The sequence below is a fragment of the Rosa chinensis genome, chromosome 7, assembly GCF_002994745.2.
Source record: "Rosa chinensis cultivar Old Blush chromosome 7, RchiOBHm-V2, whole genome shotgun sequence".
In the NCBI taxonomy this organism is placed as follows: domain Eukaryota; kingdom Viridiplantae; phylum Streptophyta; class Magnoliopsida; order Rosales; family Rosaceae; genus Rosa; species Rosa chinensis.
The window spans coordinates 69305988-69329489 of record NC_037094.1 but is presented as its reverse complement, the minus strand read 5'-3'; the positions used below and the strand labels follow the sequence as shown (position 1 = coordinate 69329489).

The window sequence follows — 23502 nt, the reverse complement described above, 5'->3', positions numbered from 1 at the left end:
CTTGAAGAAAACAAATATCATTCTAAAGATGTCAATAACAGTTGATAATACAACTTAAGAAATGATCAGCGTTTCTGCATATGCCCCTAAAGTTCACGCAGTTCCTTGCTAATTGCAGCCACTGCCTTAAGGCCTTCATCACATACTGAATCGAGTACCTGCATTTAGATAGCAAATGTAAGCTTCAAAGCTACATTTCCTCACAGTTTCACAAATAAGGAGACAGAACACATACCCAGAAAGTCTGGAGCTTGTGGCAGTTTCGTATGACTGGTTTAAGTTGTTCTGCACTGATATTTGCATAGCTGAAATTCAGATTGGTCAGATTAGCACAGACGGGGTAAATTGCAGGCAACTGATCCACAAATATCTCATTGAACCCAGATAGACAGACTATGGATTTGCAAGCAGCAAAAGCAGAGACACAATCCAGTTCTTGATCCCCCTGAGCATTGCCCTCCAATGAACTGAATGAGCCCGTTCTTAGGTGAGTGAGCTGTGGAGCTCTAACCATCAAGCGGTGTAGCTGCCCAATTGAAACATAGCGGTTCAACCTAAGTTTCTTCAAGGAAGTTGACCTAATCACCAGCCTCTCCAATGCCTCGAAATTTACGTGGCATTCTACGCAATCAAACATCAGAGACTCCAGACAGGTTTGGCTCTCAGGAAAACAACATATCCAATCCACATCGTCGTCGATAACCTCAGATTCAATCAAATCAAGCACCCTAAGCTGTCTGCAAAACACACACATTATTAACCTCATGACCGGATTTCCCCCATTGCAATTTCACATTATCCTAGGGCCCTCAATAGACATTCACCCAGAAACGGAAAGAGCATTAATTTCGAGCTTCAAATACTTAATCAGGATAAAAAGTCATTAACTTCCAAACAAACCACCAAAACCATAATAGATCTAAAAACACCAAATCAGATCCAAACAAACCCAATTAAAGCATCACCTTTAAACTGCAGACCTAATACACATTTCATGGATCTAATCAGCCATTTGCTTAAACTAAACAAGACGCCAAATGAATTTGAATCCGAGGCAAATTAAGAAACTATAATTTGGGTAAAAAAAAAAAATTAGTAGTAGTGATAAAGGAAATAGCAAACTACCTGCACTTACTGGCGACCACAGCGAGGCCACTGGTCCCAAATCCATCACAGCAAACCAGAACGAGGCCCTTGAACCTGGGGAACGACTCGGCCAGCAGAGCCAGATCGTCGTCCGTTACGGACATGCGCTTGAGATAGACTTTCTCGAGCCAAGGGTAAGCCTTGGCCATGGCGGAGACCCAGGGCCCAAAGTGGGCGCCCCAATGGGCCGACATGAGGTTGAAGTCGGGCAGTGAGGAAGCAGAGCACGTTTTCTAGAACGTTCTCGAGGACTTGGTCCGGGTAAGGGATGATGTAGTCGGTGCCGCCGCCGCCGCTGCTGCTGCTGGGGCAACCCGACCTGGAGCAGTTGCGGGCTTTGTTGGAGGAGATGGGATCGGAGGAGAGAGAGAAAACCGATCTAGTTCCTCTTTCCTCCATTAAACCAAAATAATTTGGAGATGAGAGAGAGGGAGGCAGAGAAGAGGAGCTGGTATATGAGAGAGAGAGGGAGGCAGAGATAGGCAGTAATAGGCGGAGACACCGCTTCCAGACCTTAGATAAGGCTGAATCGATTTGGGGGAGAAGGACATCGATACGCTTTAGGGGTGGGGGAGAAGGACATGGATCCATATGCTTCAGATTTGGATCAATTTGCTGGTTATAAGCGGAATTTCCACGGAAATCCGTGTGAAATACATTTACCTTTGCTACTGATATCCGTGTGTATGTAGCTCAGTAATCCACGGAAATCCGTGTGTAATACTACTAGGGGAGGGAAATTGAATTTGTTCCAAAAAAGTGAGCGGGAAAAAATTTACCACAAAAATCCGTGTGAGATACATATATATTTACCACTGATATTCTGTGTATTTATCTCGGTAATATATAACTGTCATGTTAATTATTGTTTACACGGAATTCTGTCTCTATTCTATTTTTTCACACGGAATTTAGTAGCTAATTTTTCTTTTGACACAGATATCCGTGTCTACATTTCACACAGATATTCGTGTGTTGCTCATTTCACAGTGAATTCTGTATTAAAAACTTATTGTAACGGAATTCTGTAGCTAATAGAGTTTTCACACGGAATTCTGTAGCTCATGATTCTTTTCACACGGATTTCTGTGTTAACATTTCACACAGATATCCGTGTGTGTTACTCATTTCACACAGATGTCTGTACCAAAAACCGGTCAACCCTTTAAACGCTTCTACTTCCCTAAGGGGAGCCGACCCTTGAGGAGATAAAATTTCAGAAATTTTTACATTAGTTGATATAGCTTCGACACATGAAAGCATAAGAGTTTACAGATCAAAAAAATAAGTTATGAGTGAGCGGTTATGAGCATATTAGTTTTATATACTATTTAAGGTTTAGGATTGACCTAGTAGATCGAAACTCAAACGACGACGAAACTAGCTGAAATTTTGAACACAACCATTTATTCTTATCATGATAACATCTTACGGTCGATTTTGATAAAGTCTATTTCCTATGCATTGTTGCTTATGGAAGGTATACTTTTCATTATAACTAATAAACTAGTTATACCACATTATTAGACATATAAGAATTTTGTGCAATCCAATAAATCAAAATTGAAAATTAATAAATTTGACATTACCCATCTATTTATATCGTATTAATAGGTATGGTGTAAAAAAATTAACTCAAATTAAAGCCATTATTTCAATATCAAATAAAGTGGTTAACCTTATATACACCGATACTTCCCTAAGGGGAGTTAAACCACGAGGAGATAAATTTTGCAAAATTTTTACATTATTTGGTATACCTCATATTCATGAGAGTATGAGAGCTGACAGATCGAAAAAATAAGTTTCGAATGAGCGGTTATGAGCATATTAGTTTTATGTGGTATTTAGGATTCATGGTTGATCTAGTAGATCGCGACCTAAACGATAACAAAAATTGTTGAAATTTTGTCCATAACTATTTATTCTAATCATGACAACATCCAACGGTCGATTTTGATAAATTCAATTTCCTCAACATTGTTGCTCAGGGAAGGTATACTTTTCATTACAACTAATAAACTAGTAATACCACATTAGTAGACATATAAGAATTTTTGTGCAAACCAATAAATCAAAATTGAAATCTAATAAATTTGACATTACCCATCTATTTATAGTGTCTTAATAGGTATTGTGTAAAAAAAATTAACTCAATCCGCCGTTATTTCGATATCAAATAAATGGTCAACCTTATATACACCTATATTTTTTCACACGGAATTTTGTAGCTAATTGTTATTTTCACACGGATATCCGTGTGAAAAGATTTTATTTTTTACACAGACATCAGTTACTGTTGTTTATTCACACGGATTTCTGTGTGTAGTCTCCTTTTTCACACGGATTACTGTGTCAACATTTTCACACGGAAATCCGTGTGTATTACTCATTTCACACAGAAATCTGTATCAAATACTTATTGTAACGGAAATCCGTCCCTCCATAATTCACATAACATAAAAAATTAATGATTTAGAAATAAACTAATTTATAATATGTACAGAAATCCGTGTGAATTGTTTTTCACACGGATATCCGTGTGAAAAGGTTTTAGTTTTTACACAGGCATCAGTTACTTTTGTTTATTCACACGGATTTCTGTGTGTAGACTCCTTTTTCACACTGATACTGTGACAACATTTTCACACGGAAATCCGTGTGTATTACTCAATTCACACAGAAATCTGTATCAAATACTTATTGTAACGGAAATCCGTCCCTCCATAATTCACATAACATAAAAAATTAATGATTTCGAAATAAACTAATTTATAATACGTACAGAAATCCGTGAAATCCGTGTGAATTGTTTTTCACACAGATATCCGTGTGAAAATGTTTTAGTTTTTACACAGATATCTGTGACTGTTGTTTATGCACACGGATTTCCGTTGATATTGTTATTGTATAAATTATTGTGGGCCCCGTTATGCTCATTTCACACGGATTTATGTCAGTATTTCTATTTCACACGGATATCTGTGGCTTTTAACTACAGTAAATCCGTGTGTGTTGTTATTTTGCTAGTAGTGGTTCTTGGCACCGATTAATTTGAAGCCTATGTTTAGGCATTTTATCTATCTATCTTTGTTTTGTTTTGTCATTTTTATTTGTCTTTTCCTTATCTAGTTTTTCATGGTTGTATTTTCTGATTTGAAATTTAATAAAGGACGTTTTTTAAGCGTATATATTTATGTTCAATTATGTAATTATCTTTAATTACGTTTTTCAATTATGCTGACCATGGATTACGTTTTCATCATGAATCATGTTTATTTACATTTAAATTTGAATTACGCTCATCAAGGTTCATTACATTAATTGTCTTTATTATAATTCATTTGTTGAGATTATTTTGGCTAGACATAAGTTTTTAGTCATAACATAAGTTGTAGTCTTTCATGTAGCTGATATACCGATATTTTTTTAATTATGTCTAAATTATAGCCACACCATATTATTTCGTTTTTTTTTATCTTAAATAAAATTAAAAAAAAAAACGTTTTTTTCCCATTGCTGGGATTTGAACCCAGGTTTTTTGAATGAGAGCCAAATATCGTAACCAATTAGACTACAACAAATTGATGGTTATTTTGTTATAATGTTATTTTTAATGCATGTATCATTTATTGTCTCAGCAAACTATTTATATTTTACTATTATGTTAATCATTTTTGCTACATGCATATTTTTGCTCTAAGCAATTTATTTATTTATTTATTTTCTCTTATGAAGGCAATGACTATGATTCATGGATGCCCTCAGCTCCAAAACGATGGAGATCATATTTGTCTTGCTGATAGTGCTACTACGCACACGATTCTTCGAGATCGGACATTTTTCTCCACTTTGGTCCTTACTAAAGCTAATGTGACCACAATATCTGGATCCATAGACCTGGTTGAAGGCTCTGGTAGAGTCCATATTAAACTACCAAATGGCACTATATTGTCCATTCAAGAGGCTTTGTTCTCTTCCAGATCCAAAAGGAATCTGCTCAGTTTTAAGGATATCCGTTTAAATGGGTACCATATTGAGACCACAAATGATCAAAATGTGGAATATCTTTGCATTATTTCCAATAATGACAACCAAAGGCGCATATTGGAAAAATTGGTTGCCCTATCATCTGGGTTGTATTACACAATCATTACCCCAATTGAGGCATATCATGTAATGAACCAACAATCCAAAGATCACCATGCATTTGTGCTTTGGCATGATCGTTTGGGTCACCCCAGATCTACTATGATGCGGAGAATAATTACAAATTCCAATGGTCATCCATTGTTGACTAAACATGTTACTTTGCCAAGCAACCCTTGCAAAGCCTGCTTGCAAGGAAAATTGGTCATCAGACCATCTTATGCCAAGATTGATAGTGAATCCCCATCTTTTTTGCAAAGAATTCAAGGGGACATTTGTGGACCTATCCAACCTCCTTGTGGACCATTTCGATATTTTATGGTCATGATTGATGCATCTACAAGATGGTCTCATGTTTGCCTTCTATCCACTCGTAATATGGCATTTGCCAAATTCCTTGCTCAAATAATTAAATTACGAGCACAATTCCCGGACTACTCCATTAAGTCCATTCGATTAGATAATGCTGGTGAATTTACATCTCAAACTTTTGATGACTACTACATGTCTATGGGAATTGACATTGAACATCCTGTTCTTCATGTTCATACTCAAAATGGTTTGGCAGAATCTTTTATTAAGCGCCTTCAAATAATAGCGCGTACCCTATTGATGAAAACTAAGTTGCCAATTTCTGCTTGGGGACATGCTATTTCTCATGCGGCAACACTAATTCGGTTGAGACCCACAGCCAACGAACAATATTCCCCATTACAACTTGTCCTTGGGAGGCAGCCCAATATCTCCCACCTTCGAATTTTTGGTTGTGCTGTTTATGTGCATATTACACCGCCACAACGTACTAAAATGGGCCCTCAACGTCATTTGGGAATCTATATTGGTTTTGATTCACTATCTATTATTCGATATCTAGAACCCCTGACCGGTGATATCTTTACTGCACGTTTTGCAGATTGTCACTTTGATGAGACGGTATTCCCACCATTAGGGGGAGATAAGATTGTTCCTTTTGAACGTCGTGAATTATCGTGGACTGTACCTACTTTATCTCATCTTGATCCTTGTACCAAACAATGTGATAATGAAGTACGAAGGATTCTTCATTTACAAAATATTGCTGACACAATGCCTGATGCATTCACTAATACAGCAAAAGTCACAAGATCACATATTCCAGCTGCCAATGCGCCTGTAAGAATTGATGTCCCAATTGGACAAAATAATGTGGCAGCTAATGAGCCATCTGTTGCACGCTTGAAGCGAGGCAGACCTATAGGTTCAAAAGATTCAGTTCCTAGAAAAAGGAAATCAATGGCACTTATGAATCATAATGAAATCGCTCCCGGGCAAACTTTTGGGCAAGATATCAATGTCGGACCAACAACTCATGATTCTGAAATTACAGAAGAGGACAATGTTTTTGGTGACACACAAGTCTCAACTGAGGCTCAGGTACCTGAAAATAAGGAAATTTCCGTAAACTATGTGTACACCAATGAGTTGTGGGATCGTAGAGATATGATCATTGATAATATATTTTCATTCGCAGTAGCTACTGAAATAATAAAAGGCAATGATACTGAACCTCGGTCTGTCAATGAATGTAGACAGAGACATGATTGGCTCAAATGGAAAGATGCAATCCAAGCAGAATTAAATTCTCTAGACAAGCGCTGTGTTTTCGGACCTGTTGTTCAAACACCACCCAATGTAAAACCAGTTGGTTACAAATGGGTGTTTGTGAGAAAGCGCAATGAGAATAATGAGATTGCAAGATATAAGGCGCGACTTGTGCCACAAGGTTTTTCACAAAGACCTGGAATTGATTATGATGAAACATATTCCCCCCGTGATGGATGCCATTACGTTTCGCTATCTAATAAGTTTGGTGGTTTCAGAAAAACTTGATATGCGACTTATGGACGTTGTTACTACATACCTATACGGGGAATTAGATACTGATATTTACATGAAAGTCCCAGAAGGGTTTATGTTGCCTAAAGCAACCACAAAACCGCATAACATGTACTCAATCAAATTGAGACGATAATTATATGGACTTAAACAATCTGGACGAATGTGGTATAATCGTCTTCGTCAGTATCTGCTTAAGGAAGGATTCATCAATGATCCTATATGTCCTTGTGTTTTCATTAAGAAATCAATTTCTGGTTTTGCAATAATCGCAGTCTATGTCGATGACATGAATTTAATTGGAAGCTCTGAAGAGCTTGAAAAGACTGTTGAATATTTGAAACGTGAGTTTGAAATGAAAGACCTTGGTAAAACTAAGTATTGTCTCGGTTTGCAAATCGAGCATTTAGCTAGTGGAATTCTTGTCCATCAATCAGCTTATACTGAAAAAGTCCTAAAGAGATTTGGTATGGACAAAGCTTACCCACTAAGCACGCCAATAGTTGTCCATAGTCTTGACACCAATAAAGATCAATATCGACCAAGACAAGATGATGAAAATATTCTTGGTCCAGAAACACCATATCTTAGTGCTATTGGTGCTTTACTTTATTTGACACAATGTACAAGACCGGACATTGCTTTTGCAGTAAGTGTGTTGGCAAGATATAGCTTTGCTCCAACATTACGCCATTGGAAAGGTGTAAAAGATATTTTACGCTACCTTCGTGGTACTACAGACATGGTTTATTCTATGCAAATAATTCTGTCAATGGTCCAAAAATTGTTGGATATGCTGATGCAGGATATCTCTCTGATCCACATAAAGGTCGCTCTCAAACAGGATATGTATTTACTTGTGGAGATACAGCAATATCATGGCGATCAACAAAGCAAACACTAGTGGCAACTTCCTCCAATCACTCTGAAATAGTTGCACTACATGAAGCTGGTCGTGAATGTTTTTGGTTAAGATCAATGATCCGCCATATTTGGAGTACTTGTGAGTTACCTTCAGTGACTGACGCTCCAACCATCCTTCATGAAGACAATGCGGCCTGTATTGCTCAAATTAAGGAAGGATTCATCAAAGGTGATAAAACTAAGCATATTGCACCAAAGTTCTTCCACACTCATGAGCTTCCGAAAAGTCAAGAGATTGAAGTTAAGCAGATCCTATCTAATGACAACCTAGCTGATCTCTTCACCAAATCCCTACCGAAATGCACTTTTCAGAAGTTAGTAAATGGTATCGGTTTGAGGCAACTCTCGAAGCTATCAAGTGACACATCCAATGATCAGGGGGAGATTCCAATCAGAGGGAGCATCAAGAAACATGCTACCTAAGACATATGCGCGTTGTACTCTTTTTCACCTTCGACCAGGGTTATTTTTATCCCACTGGGTTTTTGTTACCTGGCAAGGTTTTTGACGAGGCAATATTAAGCGCGTCCAACACCATATCACAAATTGGTGGACATCCAAGGGGGAGTGTTATAAATATAATAAATATGTGGTTGTCCACGTAAATTCTCATATTTCATGTCCTTATGAAGTAAACCTAACTCCTATATAAAGGAGTCTATGAGAATGAATAAGATACACACTTCTACCTCTTCCTATATTCTGTTTCTCTATTCTATATTCTCTATTTCCTACAAACGTAAGTTTCTAGTTTATAACACAACGATGTTTATATTTGTACTTATTGATTTTTATTTTAAAATGGTGAGATACTTTCTTATTAAAATTATGACCTTTATAATATATGATATTTCATAATAGCGTTTATATTTGTACTAATTGCATTTTTGATTGTTTTTTTTTAATTACGTAGCAAGATGAAGCACATAAATTGTGGCATGCCGGGATGAAGAGAAAAAGTGGGAAGACCAAAAGACACAATTTTCAGAGTTTTGATAGTTACGCTGTTGTGGAGGGCTTTGCACAATTTAAAGATATCCCTAGCCATACATCTAGGGATGGCAATAATCCCCATAGGGTAGGTACCCATCGGGTATTCGACCCTAATGGGGAGAAATTTGGGGGAAATCGGGTAACGGGGATGGGGATCCCCAGTATTCGAATTCTGAAATCGGGTACGGGGTGGGGATGGTATTTTGATCCCCATCTCCATACCCACCCAATAAGAATTATCTAATATATATATATATATATATATTATATTTTTTATATTATTTATAAATATATATCTATGTAAACTTCATCTTTTTGTCAATATTTAAATTCTGTCAATATATTTTTGATATTATTCAATTCACCTTGTTTGAGTGAATGAGTAAGTGTAAGGTTACACTAAGCAGTTGATTGTTGAATTTTTTTGTCAAATGCAGACTTTTATTGTTTTTTTTTTTTTAAGCAAGACATATATTTGTTTTTGTTTGATTGAAATAAAAAAATTTATTTTATGTTGATGTTTGATTTTATATAATAAATTAGTAATATTGTTAATGGGGATTGGGGCGGGTACGGGGACCTAATCCCCAATGGGGACGGGGACGGGGAATCCCCAGTTTCTTATTACGGGGATTGAGGCGGGTAAGGGGATGGGGAATGAAGTCGGGTATGGGGATGGTAATTTAATCCCCTTACCCTACCCTCCCCATTGCCATCCCTACATACATCCGGAGGAACATCAAATGAAGGAAATCAACATATGCGCACACAACCAATTCTTGGAAATTCTCCCATCAACTTGGACATGGATGTAGATGAGGTAATTGCAGGTGAAACTGCAAATCCTAATGTGAGGCCTCAAGGAAGGAAGGCTGCAAAAGAAGCAATACGGAAAGGAAAGAAGGCAGCCAAAGATCAAAGTCTTTTGTCAAGCACACTCGAGAGTATAGCGAACAACCAAATAGAGGCAACCGCGGGCAAGAACAAACTCGATGAGGAATTCGCTCGAAGTATCCAAGAGGAAAATCAACGAGCATGTATCCTTTTGCAAATCGAAATGCGAAAAGAGTAACTCCTATTACAGGAGAGGGAAGAGCCAATTAAAGAGAGGGAACAGCGTGTTATGGAGATTGATACAAGTCAAATGACGCCAAATAAAAAGCGTTATTGGTCAAGAAAGCAAAAGAAGATAGCGGAGAAAGAAGAACTTGGCGAGCAGATGCCACCTTCTATGGGTGGATACTATCCGCAACCAAATTTTGGTGGTGCATTCCCACAACCAAATTTTGGTGGTGCATACCCACAACCTCCTTACCCTGGTGCATACCCACAACCACCTTACCCCAGTGCATACCCACAACCTCCCTTCACTGGTAGATTCCCACCACCTCCATTCACCGGTGGATTCCCACAACCCCCTTACCCCGGTGGATAATATCCGCAACCACCTTACCCCAGGGGATATCCTACACAACCACAATTTTCACCTTTCTCTACGGGTGATTCCACCAACCCTAACCCTAATGATGAACCTTCAAACACAAATTGGATTCCTAGAGAGGATGAGGATCATGATTTGAATAATTAGGTGATTATGCATGTTGTGTAATTGTATTGTACTTATTCCTAGTTTTTCATTTATCATTTATGTAAGCGACAATTTAATGAAATAAAAGTTGTATTTGAAAATTCCTCTTATTAAAGCACACACCTTATATTCAAAATCATAGCACATAATAAACATAATACAAACCAAATTAAAATCACACTGACATAAAAAACATAGACATTAGCCAAATTAAAAGCACACCAACTTCCCAAAACATAATACAAGTACTGGTCAAACCACACAAACATAACAAAACATAGATATTAGCCAATTATTCCAAAAAAACCTATATTATGATCTAGATCTCCATGTTGCCTTGAACGTTCCAGAAATGCTCTATCAGATCTTCTTGAAGGTTTGAGTGACTGTTTGCACTTCTAATGGCATCATATCGATCCATGAATCCGTTGAAGTAATAACCATCTCTACCAACAGGATTGAAGTCATCACTGGTCGGTCCTTCCCAAACCTGGGCCAACCTGGGCCTCATATTGTTATCCTCTTCTTCATCGGACTCCAAATCCTCATCACTGTCATCTGCTCTTTCATCCTCGATTATCATGTTGTGTAATATAATACACGTCAACATGATGTATCGAATGTCTTCTCTATCCCAGCCACGAGCCGCTCCTCGAACAATACTAAAGCGCGTCTGTAAAATGCCGAAACATCTTTCCACATCCTTCCTGTACCCCTCTTGAGCCTGGGAAAACTTCAAATCCTTGGGTCGTGTAGGCATTGGAATTGATTTCACGAAAGTCGCCCATTGCGGATAGATACCATCAGCGAGATAGTACCCTAAATTGTGAATCATGTTATTCACTTGAAATTGGATCTGAGGGCTCGACCAGTAGTGAGCTCGTCAAACAACGGGGACTTAGCAAGCACGTTGAGGTCGTTGCATGATCCAGGCATTCCAAAAAAGGCATGCCATATCCATGTGTCATAAGAAGCGACTGCTTCGAGGATGATAGTGGACACACGTTTTCGACCACTGTATTCTCCAGCCCAACCTGTTGGGCAATTCTTCCATTGCCAGTGCATGCAGTCGATGCTTCCAATCATCCTAGGAAAGCCTATTCTCTCAGCTTTGGCGAGAAGTCTTCTGAGGTCGGCCGGAGTAGGAGCCCGGAGGTATTCTGCCGAGTATAGATTAACGATTCCTCTTGTAAATCGTTTCATAGCCTCAATGGAGGTAGATTTCGCTATCCGACAATACTCAGCCCATTGATCTGCCCCGGCACCATAAGCAAGCATTCTTAAAGAACATGTCAGCTTCTGCTGGGGAAGTAGTCCGACTTTCTTAACAGCATCTGATTTATGGACAAAGTACTGGTCATAGCGACAAAGGTCACTGGAGATGCTGTTGAATACATTGTGACTCATCCTGTACCGTGTCCGGAATACCTCTTCACTGAAAACTGGACGCTCCACAAAGTAATCTTCCATCATGTTGTTCCCTCTTGATTCCCTAAATCGCTCCTCATTCAGTGTACTCCCCGGTTGAGAATCCAGTCGTCGTGATCCTGAGGAAGCTTTAGCTTCAGCGACTGCTGCTACCACAAGAGCATTAGTCGTACACAGCTCTTCATGATCTTCATCTCGAGATTGTCGATACTTAGCCCACAATCTCTTCATTCAAATGAGGGAAAGAGAGGAAATATGTTGGATCTGGAGATATGAAAAAGAAGGAGATTTGTGAATATCAGCTTGTGAGGAATGGTGTGCTGCCTCTTGCTCTATTTATTTACAATTTTCACATAAAACGTGATCATACTTCGAGGACACGTGTCCACTCCTGGTTCGACGTAATCTGATCCGAAATCTTAGATAAGATTACATCAACAATAACCGTTAGATTGAATAGTATGCAAATGATCTGGTCCGTTCAAAGATGTCGGTGGTTATTTCAAGCGTTTCAAAAAAATTGTCGGTTGTGCCTTCACTCATTTCAAGATAAATTGTCGGTGGCTCATAATTTGTCCACCGAAAATATTTTTGAAAAAAGTAAATTGCATAATTATGACATTAATTATCCATAAATCTCCATTATTATCATCAAATATATTTTATTTTTAAAAAAAATTCAATGAACAGAAAAACAACTTGATGAACAGTGAAATTACATGAACAGTGAAAATGACCAGTCAAGAAAAAAATGGGTGGAAACCCATGTCCAGTGGCAGTGAACAGTAACTTGACTGGTCGAATTCTTGACTTTTCGACCTTGACATTTCTTGACTACGGGTGAACTTGCTCTTAACGTACTCGTTGGTTTAGAAGTAAACAATCCAACTCCCAACATCTTTATTTTTTTGTTTAGCTAAAGTTTGGATTTTTTTTTTTGAAGAAGTCATTCAATGCTGCATCACCCTTTTCAAGTTATGCGCATACAAATCCAACCTCAAATTATACTAGAGAGGATTGAGCCTTCTCAATAGGCGTGGTAGATGAGCCTTCCATATGCCCGTCTTCTTCTACCATATCATGACAAGATTTATGAAGCGCCGAGGAAGACTGAGACTAAGGCATGATTTCTACATGCGTTTCCTCAATCTTTGAAGTAGTCATGATTGGCTCTGATGAGTTGACAACAATAGTATCATTACAATTCCCAACCCATAACTCTCCAACTCTAAACTTCTTTCCATCACTCTTGAACACAATTGTTGGAAACACCCAACCTTCTTCAACAAAGCCAAACCGCCATATATTAAGCCCGCCCATAGAAAAGCTTCAATTAAGGCCTTCAAGCACCATAATTAGTAGCTCGTCAAGAAATAAAAGATGTGATGTGGACCCATGAGCACAGTCTAAACCATTTTTACGACTACGAGAAATTGAGTTTGACAGAAATTTTGGCAAAATCATCTGTTTGATGCATTTGTCAACTCTCTATCGAGTGTGCTAGAAATTGGATCTCCCCTGCAAGGTGAAAGACGGTGATTATAGTTAAGCGGACAGACAAAAACTTGCCATCACTTGTTATAAATTAAACACATTCTGAAAAGTAACAGACAGCAACCTTCTTGTAAAAGGGGCAGAAATACATTTAATCAAGTGACTTGTTGAGACATCCTTCTTCTTCTTGAATAGAGTTCTAAAGAACCGAGAGAAAAAGCACTGGCACTGAAATGAACCATATCGAGCATAGGTCTCACTCTACAAGTAGGGGCGTAACCAGTCACAGGGCTGGTTGGGCTATAGCCCAAGGCAGAATCAAGGAGAAAAAGGCCCAAGTATAGGTATTGCCCACTTAAAAAAAAAAAATATATATATATATATATATACACATCTAATATAATTATTAATCCTCAGTCTTCCTTTAGTTCCTTACCAGAGAGTAGCCGACAGCCCGACAACGTTCCTCTTCCTGACTTCCTCAGTTCCTCCGACCGAGCTCATCAGTTCGTCAGTACCTCTTCCTCAGTTCCTCCAACCCGATCAGCTCCAGATCACCCACATAAAGGTACTTCTAAGTTCTAATTTCATCTCTCCCAAGCCCCATTGATGGGTTTTGCTTGCAATTGACTGTGAGCTTTGAATTTCAGAGGCTTCAATTGAAGTATTCGGAAGACTGGAACTTCGTAACAAATCATTGAATGGCAGAAGTCTGAAATCTTTCCAAATCCTGTCATTCCTGTGAGTTCTCCCTTTCTAATTCTTTGCTTAATTGCTTTGAGGTCATGAGGTGGCCGGTGGATGTTCCGGTATATCTGTGGTTCAGTGGATGTTTGAAATATGTGATAGGGATGGCTGATGGGCTATTGATAAATGATAATCGGTATATTAGTTGCTTTGCGGTGGATTAATTGGTTTGCGGTGGCTATTGGAAGCTTGCAATATTAAATATGGATGTTTGAAATATGCAATATTATAATTTATATGTGGTTGCTTTGGTAGATTTCTGCCGACATAGGTTTACGAGCTTGCAAAATTTTTATGCACTTAAATCCAGCCCAACCCTTATTCACATCCTGGATACGCCACTGTCTACAAGTTCAGTTCGATGAGCTCCTATCGGACCTGTGAAAGTCTCGTTTTTGACTAAATTGTATTTACGGGTCTCGATCAAATAGGGCAATTCATAATGTACAGACAGAATAGATATTCATGGATAGACAGACATTCCATTGATTCTTAGTTTTGGGGTTGAAAAAGCTCGTCGATCCAAATGAATCATTCTTCTAGTCTCTATTCGCCCCCCGCCCCGAAACTGACCCGCAGCACAGCACCCGCAGAATGAATCGGTCCCTAAGGAACCCCCGCAAGGGCTGCCGTCCGATGGGTACACGAAAATCAAGTCCAAGCAAGGCGTGAGCGGAAAGGCAACGGGAAGTACATGAGACAATATGAGATCAGGATATCCATTCAGCAGGAAATTTGATTTATTGGCAACAGCCTCCATGCTACCGTTGGCGAACGGACGATCTGATTCCTGTTCAATATCTGAGAAAGTTGAGATATTAAGAGGTGGATGGGGCAAGAGATGGAGGTTATGGAGCTGCTCTCCCAGGAAGGAAACTAAGTTCAGTTCGTCTTCCCTGCAACGTTCACGAAAACCAAGACCAATTTGTGCTAACGCTTCATATCACATATCTAAAAGGAGAGACAGAAAAATGAGGATTGAACTAAGAGAAAGAACTTAAACTCTAATAGCACTTACATCTCTGCATATATTTTCCCTTTGCATTGTTTTGTTATGAGATATGGCCGTATCCTTGTATATTCAGCTGTATTGATCGATTCATTTGATGAGACCCCCAGCTTTTCAGTACTCAAATTGTTTCTTCCTCCATACACCAAAAGGAGAAACATGTCCTTTGACCTTCTCAGCAATAAAATTGCACTTAGCGATCACATCAGGGACTCTGTTGCCTACCCAAGGTACAATTTAATTTGTAAGTTCCATTTTCAAGATTAATGATCCCACTAGCCAAAACGTCAGGTATGTGATTTTTCAGAGGGAAGTTGACTTTGCCTAGGAGACTGTAGAACCCAAGCTGTAAATGTCCACTATGATATTAGATGGATGTCAGAAATGCTGCAAGAAAAAACGATTATAAGTAAGGTAATATACCTCAGGAAAAAAATTACAAACAGTACTCAACTTATGGGCCACTCCGAATTTCTATACCCAAGCTTCCGAAACTATCACAATGGTACCTCAAATATCCCACCCGACCCAACATTCGTACCTGCCATCAAGGACGGCGTTAACTATCATGCCATGTGGCATTTTCTTAGAGGTAAAACCGACCCTCTGTCTTTACCTCCAGGGAAAAAAATACAAATAGTACCCAACCTATGACCAACTCTGAATTTCTGTACCCAAATTTTCAAAAACTATCACAAACCCAGGTTATCTAGCCCGACCCAACATATGTACCCGCGTCCCACGCTTGCGCAGCCCACCCGCGCCCAAGATGATGGGAGAGTTGGGAGGAAGAAGAAAAGGAAGAAGAAAATGAAGAGAGTTTGAGGAAGATGAATAAAACTGGTGAAATGACGAGAATACCCCTCAAAGTTTGACAGTTGACTAACTCCGTAACGGCCAACAGTGTTCTAGGTACTAAAGTTGGGTCGGGGTCCGAACTTCAGGTACCAAAGTGATAGTTTTGGAAACTTGGGTACATAAATTCGGAGTCGACCATAGTTTGGGTACTGTTTGTATTTTTTTCCCATCCATAAAATGACATTTCCAGTCCTTCCTCAACAAAATTTGATTACACAGTTGCTTATTTAAAAAGCCTGTTGGAAAAAGACATATTACTACCTAATATCATATTAGGAGATGATTTTAAAGAGAATTCATAGGTATATAAGAACATCTGTGCCTCAACGCTCATAAAATTCATTGTTTTTGTACGATGCTACATTATTTGACATCTGAACTTACAAGTTGAATCAACAAAATAATAATAAAACGAGGTATCCCAACATAATACTATTTTCTGCAACCCTCAACTCAACTTCATTGATTAAAATCTTCTAACCCTCAGTCGTTAAGGTAACTTTCAAGGGCAAAGTGATAATCTAGAAAACTTGAAGGTAATACATTTAGTTCTGTGATGGCTCAGTCCTGCATAGGTACGCTCATAGTCCCCTCCACCCACAGCTTTGATATAACAGATTCAATGGTTCATGACCTTATCATAAATACATTATTGTAAGAAACTACACCAGACTTTCCTGGCAACATTGGTGTTCCTAAAATATCGTTAAAACAATGAATTCAAGATGTAGAAGAGAGTAGTATAGGTGAACCATTTTTACTCTAGAGAAACTAGTCTAGAATAGCTTGTCATTGTATTCCTTACCCATTCTTTTATAGGAGTTCAGATACTTGAGAGAGTAATATATATAGTGGAAAAATTCTTTACTCTAGAAATGGAGACATCAGTGCACGCAATTTAAAAATTGTGCCATTATAAAAGTAAATTGAGATAGAATTGATTTACTCATTTCATTTCATAGCCCCTTTATATAGGGAGAGAATTACAACGGCAATATCGATTATATTAATGATACTAAATGCTGATTGAGCTGTAATTGTAATTCCTTGATTCCCTTCTAGTCAGTTGTTTTGACGAAGGCACAGAATGTGCTTTTTCTTTAACACTCCCCCTTGTGCCAAGTCAAAGACGAAATGGTGCATGAGTTGTTGCATCACTAAAAACCTTGCCAAGTAACAATAAAAACCTGTGGGACAAAAAATAAACCTTGGTCGAAGGAAAAGAGCACAACGCACCTTCTACATTTGAGAATGACATGTGTGTGTTAGACTTCCCCTGACGTCTACACCTCCCCCTGATCTTTACATTAATCAAGGGAGCTTGGAAAGTATTCGCATTCCTATGCTTTTCACATGTTTCTCAAATATGGTCTTAAGCAATGATTTGGTGAACAAATCTGCCACATTCTCTTCAGACCTTACTTGATTCACTTGAATCTTGAGGGGAGCATGTTGTTGCTGATTGTAGAAAAACTTTGGCGATATGTGTTTTGTATTATCATCCTTGATATATCCTAGCTTCATCTGTTCGATGCAAGCTGCATTATCTTCATAAATGCAAGTAGGCTCTTCAGTGGTAGAACTCAAACCACTAGACCCTCGAATATGTGTAATGATAGCTCTTAACCATACACACTCACGAACCGCCTCATGTAGAGCAATGATTTCTGAGTGGTTTGAGGAGGTAGCCACAAGGGTTTGCTTGGTTGATTTCCAAGATATCGCCGTGTTCCCAATGGTAAATACATAACCAGTTTGGGAACGACCTTTATGTGGGTCAGAGAGGTATCCAGCATCAGCAAAACTGACCAAAGCGTCATTTGGAGTTTCAGTGTAGTGAGTGGCTTTTTCGCCATCTACATTTCCTTTAGGGATTGCAGTTCCATCTGCAGTCCCTGTTATCTCTCTGTAGGGAAAGAATAGTCCCAAGTTAATGGTTCCTTTTAGGTATCGAAAAATATTCTTGATACCATTCTAGTGACGCTGCGTTGGCGCTGAGCTAAATCTAGCTAACAAGTTCACTGAGAATGCAGTGTCTGGTCGAGTACATTGGGCTAAGTATAATAATGCACCTATTGCACTTAGATAGGGAATTTCAGCTCCCAACACCTATTCGTCATCTTCCTTTGGACGAAATGGATCTTTCCAAACTCCGATCGATCATGGGAGTGCTAGCAGAATGCGCTTTGTCCATGTTAAATCGCCTTAGCATCTTTTGGACACACGCAGACTAGTGGATTAGTATTCCACAAACTCGGTGTTCTAGTTCAAGTCCTAGACAGAATCGAGTTTTCCCAAGATCCATCATCTCAAATTCTGATTTTAAGTAGTTCGTGGTTTCTCTTATTTCATCAAGAGTACCTATTATGTTCATATCATCGACATATACTGCTACAATTGCAAATCCTGAACTTGTTTTCTTTATGAATACACAGGGGCACAATTCATCGTTCTTATATCCCTTCCCAATTAAGCAGTCACTTAGATGGGCATACCACATCCGCCCGGATTGTTTCAATCCGTAAAGTGAGTGTTTCAACTTAATTGCAAACGCACTCTGTGGTTTAGAGTCACTTGACTTGGGTAATGTAAGGCCATCAGGCACTTTCATATATATCTCTGAATCTAGATCCCCATAGAGATATGCAGTAACCATATCCATGAGCTGCATTTCCAGTCGTTCGGAAACTACCAAGCTAACTAAGTAGCAGAATGTTATAATGTCCATTACGGGAGAGTATGTCTCCTCGTAGTCAATTCCAGGGTGTTGTGAGAAACCTTGCGCCACAAGGCGAGCCTTATACCTCAGGACTTCATTCTTCTCATTACGCTTTCTAACAAAGACCCATTTTTTTCCTACAGTCTTTACACTTGGTGAGGTTAGCACTACCAGACCAAATACCTGTCTCTTTGTCAGAGAATCTAATTCTGCCTGGATTGCTTCTTTCCATTTAGGCCAATCTGCTCTTTGTTGACATTCCACAATAGAAAGTGGTTCGATATCATCGTGCTCTATGATTCTTGAGCAACACTGTATGCAAATACATCATCAATGTGTATGGAAAATCTTTCTATCATCTCATACGCACTCTCGTAATCCATTGAGATTTGTTTGTTCTTTGGAATCATTTCAAACATCGGAGCGTCCTCTAGTATTGATTCATGGACATAACTATAATCAGAGACAATCTCAAGAGAGGGATTCTCAACATTGATGATTAATGGATCGGTTTGTGCCTTACTCGCCCTCTTCTTCCTTGGGTGAGTGTCAATCGAACCAAGTGGCCTCCCCCTCTTCCTTTGGGGAGCCACGGCCTCAACCACACCTCCACTAAGTGTGGTTGTAGTGCCTCTATCTGCGGCACCGTGCCCCTTGTTGGGGACTTCTAACCTTGCAGGCACATTTGCAGCTGGTATATGTGATCTCGTCACTTTTGCGATATCAGTAAACGCAACAGGCATCGAATCTGCTACGTTCTGAAGATCGATTATTCTTTTCACTTCACTTTCACATTGTGAAGTGCGGGGATCAAAATGAGACAGAGTGGGGACAAACCACGACAATTCATGTTGTTCCCTTGGAAAATCCTTTTTCCTATCTCCCCCTAACGACAGGAAGACTGTCTCATCAAAGTGACAATGCGCAATTTAGTGGTAAAGAGATCGCCTGTCAAGGGTTCCATATAGCGGATAATTGTTGGGGATTCGTATCCAAAGTAAATACTTAATCGTTTCTGATGACCCATTTTGGTGTGCTGTGGGGGCGCAATAGACACATATACTGCGCAACAAAATATGCGTAAGTATGAAATGTCAGGCTCATATCCAGTTACCAACTGGTACGCAGAAAATGGTTGGCTAGCATTGGGTCTAAAACGAATAAGTAAACCTGCGTGCAATATTGCATAACCCCATGCAGATATAGGCAGGTTGGTACGCATAACCAATGCCCTAGCCACCATCTGTAGCCTTTTGATGGTGGCTTCTGCTAGACCATTTTGTGTATGCACATGGGGTACAGGATGCTCTACATCGATCCCAATAGACATGCAATAATCATCAAATGCTTTTGATGTAAACTCTCCAGCGTTATCAAGCCTTATAGACTTGATAGGGTGATCATAGTGGTGAGCCCTTAAGCGTATAATCTGTGCTAGGAGTTTTGCAAATGCAGCATTTCTTGTGCACAATAAAACGACATGTGACCAGCGTGTCGAGGCATCCACCAGAACTATAAAGTACTTGAATGGTCCGCATTCTGGATGGATAGGTCCACATATATCTCCTTGTATCCTTTGTAAGAATGGAATGTTTTGTTTTGTATCTTTAGCATAAGAAGGTCTCGATCCTGTTTTTGCTAAAGAGCAGGCTTTGCAAAACGAGTGATGTGCCTTTGAAATAGTCAATGAGGCATGATGGGAGGGAGGTAGTGCTTCTGGTACTTCAGAAGGCAATGGCTGCATTTGAGCAGTACTAGGACCGACACCTTGCAATGTGGGGGATTTTTGTCCCATTTTATTTTTCACTTGAAAAAAAGGATGTCCGCATGAGTTCTTTAAAATACGGATTAACATGTCACGACCGGGGTGCCCTAGGCGATCATGCCAAAGCCTGTATGAGTCAGTGTCCCACATTTCATTGTTTGTGACAACATATGATTCAATGATCCGAATCGTAGTGAGGTACAGTCCACTAGATTGACTTATAAGTTTCTCCAAAATGCGTTTTCTTCCACATCCATTAGAGGTAATATAAAGGTATTCAGTTCCATTCTCACAGTGTGTTTCTACATGATAACCGTTGATACGAATATCTTTGAAACTTAACAAGGTTCGATTAGCTCTTGATGCATATAGAGCGTCTGTGACTTGAAATGTTGTGCCATTAGGCAGCAAAAATTTGGCAGTTCGTCGCTCTTTTATTACTTGTGATGATCCAATCATCGTAGTCACAGAAAAATTATAGGCTATTAATTCAATGAATAATTGCCTATTCCTTAATATGGTGTCGGTAGTACCACTATCCACTAAGCACTCAAGTTATCCTCGATTCATTCCTACAAATGGATGGGAGGTATTGTTAATTAACTCGAAAATATATCTCATATTCTTTAGAGTATTTCTATTTGCGTAGAATGGTATTCTTTTCATTCTAATAATTTTTTCTAGATGTATTGCTTTACATCTTTATAGCGCTATTTCGAACCACGTAAATATGTGTAGTAAATAAAAGTTGAACGAATTCATTGCTTCAGAATAAGATCCGAAATTTATTAACAAACCAACGGTAATCAAATCAAGGTTTTGTTCAGAAATCTAATTTATCAACTCTTTCCTATTTGACTGAAGGGTTCTTCGGTGCCCTTTGCACCTTGTTTCCATGACCACTAGGGCCAGCACCACCATCTCTGGGCCATACATTGGGAGGGCCTCCACGACCCATACCACGACCCCCACGTCCCTTGCCACGTGAGTAGGGATCAGCACGTCCAAACCCCTATGCATTGGGGTTCTTTCCACCTTTCATTTTTCCATAATTAGCCTCGGAAATTTTCTTTGTCCCAGTGGGCCTGGCATTATTGTTCAAGAGAACCTCATTATGCCTCTCAGCCACTTGCAGTAGGTTGATCAGCTTATTGAAGGTTGTGATTCTTTTATTGTCCCACTTCGCTAGTATGAGTGCTGAAGTGGGAAAAGTGGAAAGAGTCTTCTGGATCATATCATCTTCTGTGAGTTCATTTCCACAGTAATTTAGACGTGCCTTTAGGCGCAACATGTCCTTGTTGAAGTCATTGACCCTTTTGTAGTCAAGCAAGCGGATTTCATTCCACTGAACGGTCAGTTCTGGGAGCAAAGTAACATGAATGTTCCCAAAACATCTCTTAAGGGCATCCCACAGTTCTTTGGGTGTATTCAACTGAAGGTACTCCTAGTGTAGGCTAGGATCAATATGTCGCCTCAGAAACATTAAGGCATTTGCTTTCACCTTATTAGATAGTTCATCATCTTTAGGGTCAGTAATGGTGGCAGTGTAGTCTTTTGCCACCAAGACAGTTTCTACATCGGAAATCCAACAATGGTACTCAAGTCCTTCTGAGTCCAAGATGTCAAATTCAGGTTGAGTTGGATCAGCCATCTATATAAACAAGAGGGAAGATATAGATTACGCAGTCATAAAGACATCCACATAAATTATTTTCCAAAAATATGAATTAGATTTCAAAACCAAGATTCGTAATGGTCACATTTTTTTCGATGCTACGTGAAAATGCTTTATCACGGTAAGTATGTATTTATAATGCGCATGAATTTTCATTATCATGGAAAAAACGTAATTTTTATATAGCATTCTAAATAAGGAATAATCATAGCACATAATAAAGTATAAAACATAGCATATACATAGCATGCTCAAAATTCACCAATATACAACAAAATATATGTTACACATAATAATAGCAATAATATATCATGCGTAAAATAAAATATAAACAATAGCATAATATAAAGGCATGCTTAGGAGTTAGGAATAATTATATAAGCGTAAATAAAATTCACAAAACATGCTTCAAAATTGCATAATAAATATATAACAAAAAAAAAAAATATGGCATGTTCAAAATAAAGTATAAACCATAGCATAATTAAAATATGCTTAAACATAATCATGTAAAACATAAATAACAAGCCATGCTTAAAATGATCAAAATTATCTAACTAAACATGCTCAAAAGTTCTAATTATAAAAATATATCAGAGTATGAAATTAAATAAATAAAAGAGAACATACTTGTTGTAGAGAAAATAAAACAATCCTATCACACGCGCGTGTTGATGCAAGCGTGCATAGCGATGTTTTTAGACTTGAGAAAAACTAGGCCGCTTGCTCTTTTTTCAGCAGTGCGCCACTTTGCCTTTGTGTTTTTTTTTTTTTTTTTTTTTGGGGCCAGAAGGCCTGCTTCTTTTTTTTTTTTTTTTGTCCGGGCCTTCAGTTCTTTGGGCCTTCTATTATGTTTTTTTTTTTCTCTTTGTGTCTTCTTCTGGTTTTTGGTTCTCTCTCTTTTTCTTGCAGAGGCGGCTGTGTCGTAGCCGGTGGCAGGGGTGAGCGTTCGGGTTGGGCCGTTCGTGATCTGTACGCCACGGTAGTCGGAAGCAACCAATACCTAGCCGGGAAGCCACCTTTCCGACCTTGCCAACTTGCAAGCACAACATGCTTTGAAGACTAGAAGTTGGTGATTACACGCATTCTTATGCGCGTAATTACACTCTAAACAATAGAATTAAGCTAATCT

The 23502-nt window shown here is 38.8% G+C and overlaps 3 protein-coding genes across 3 annotated transcripts; all 3 read right to left on the bottom strand.

Annotated features, from left to right (window-relative positions):
• Positions 1-86: 86 nt before the first annotated feature.
• On the bottom strand, positions 87-1310 carry LOC112178489 (transport inhibitor response 1-like protein). Its single transcript, XM_024316628.2, has 3 exons — positions 1126-1310; positions 236-737; positions 87-158 (listed from the first exon to the last, which is right to left on the bottom strand). Exons 1-3 carry the CDS (start codon positions 1293-1295, stop codon positions 87-89), a joined length of 744 nt encoding a protein of 247 aa, XP_024172396.1. The 5' UTR covers positions 1296-1310.
• A 9684-nt stretch (positions 1311-10994) lies between these two features.
• LOC112178488 lies at positions 10995-11510 on the bottom strand. Its single transcript, XM_024316627.1, has one exon. It carries the CDS (start codon positions 11508-11510, stop codon positions 10995-10997), a length of 516 nt encoding a protein of 171 aa, XP_024172395.1.
• Positions 11511-11515: 5 nt separating this feature from the next.
• LOC112178487 lies at positions 11516-12334 on the bottom strand. The gene has a single exon (XM_024316626.1). The coding sequence runs from the start codon at positions 12332-12334 to the stop codon at positions 11516-11518; it is 819 nt and encodes a 272-aa protein (XP_024172394.1).
• Positions 12335-23502: the final 11168 nt, after the last annotated feature.

What these genes read in the sequence shown, in the direction of transcription:
- LOC112178489 (XM_024316628.2), bottom strand. Translation starts at nt 1,295, where the DNA reads ATGGCCAAGGCTTACCCTTGGCTCGAGAAAGTCTATCTCAAGCGCATG. An exon ending in GTGGTCGCCAGTAAGTGCAG is followed by an intron (nt 738 to 1,125) that starts GTAGTTTGCTAT and finishes TGTGTTTTGCAG; the next exon opens with ACAGCTTAGGGTGCTTGATT. An exon ending in ACAAGCTCCAGACTTTCTGG is followed by an intron (nt 159 to 235) that starts GTATGTGTTCTG and finishes ATCTAAATGCAG; the next exon opens with GTACTCGATTCAGTATGTGA.
- LOC112178488 (XM_024316627.1), bottom strand. Translation starts at nt 11,510, where the DNA reads ATGATTCACAATTTAGGGTACTATCTCGCTGATGGTATCTATCCGCAA.
- LOC112178487 (XM_024316626.1), bottom strand. Translation starts at nt 12,334, where the DNA reads ATGAAGAGATTGTGGGCTAAGTATCGACAATCTCGAGATGAAGATCAT.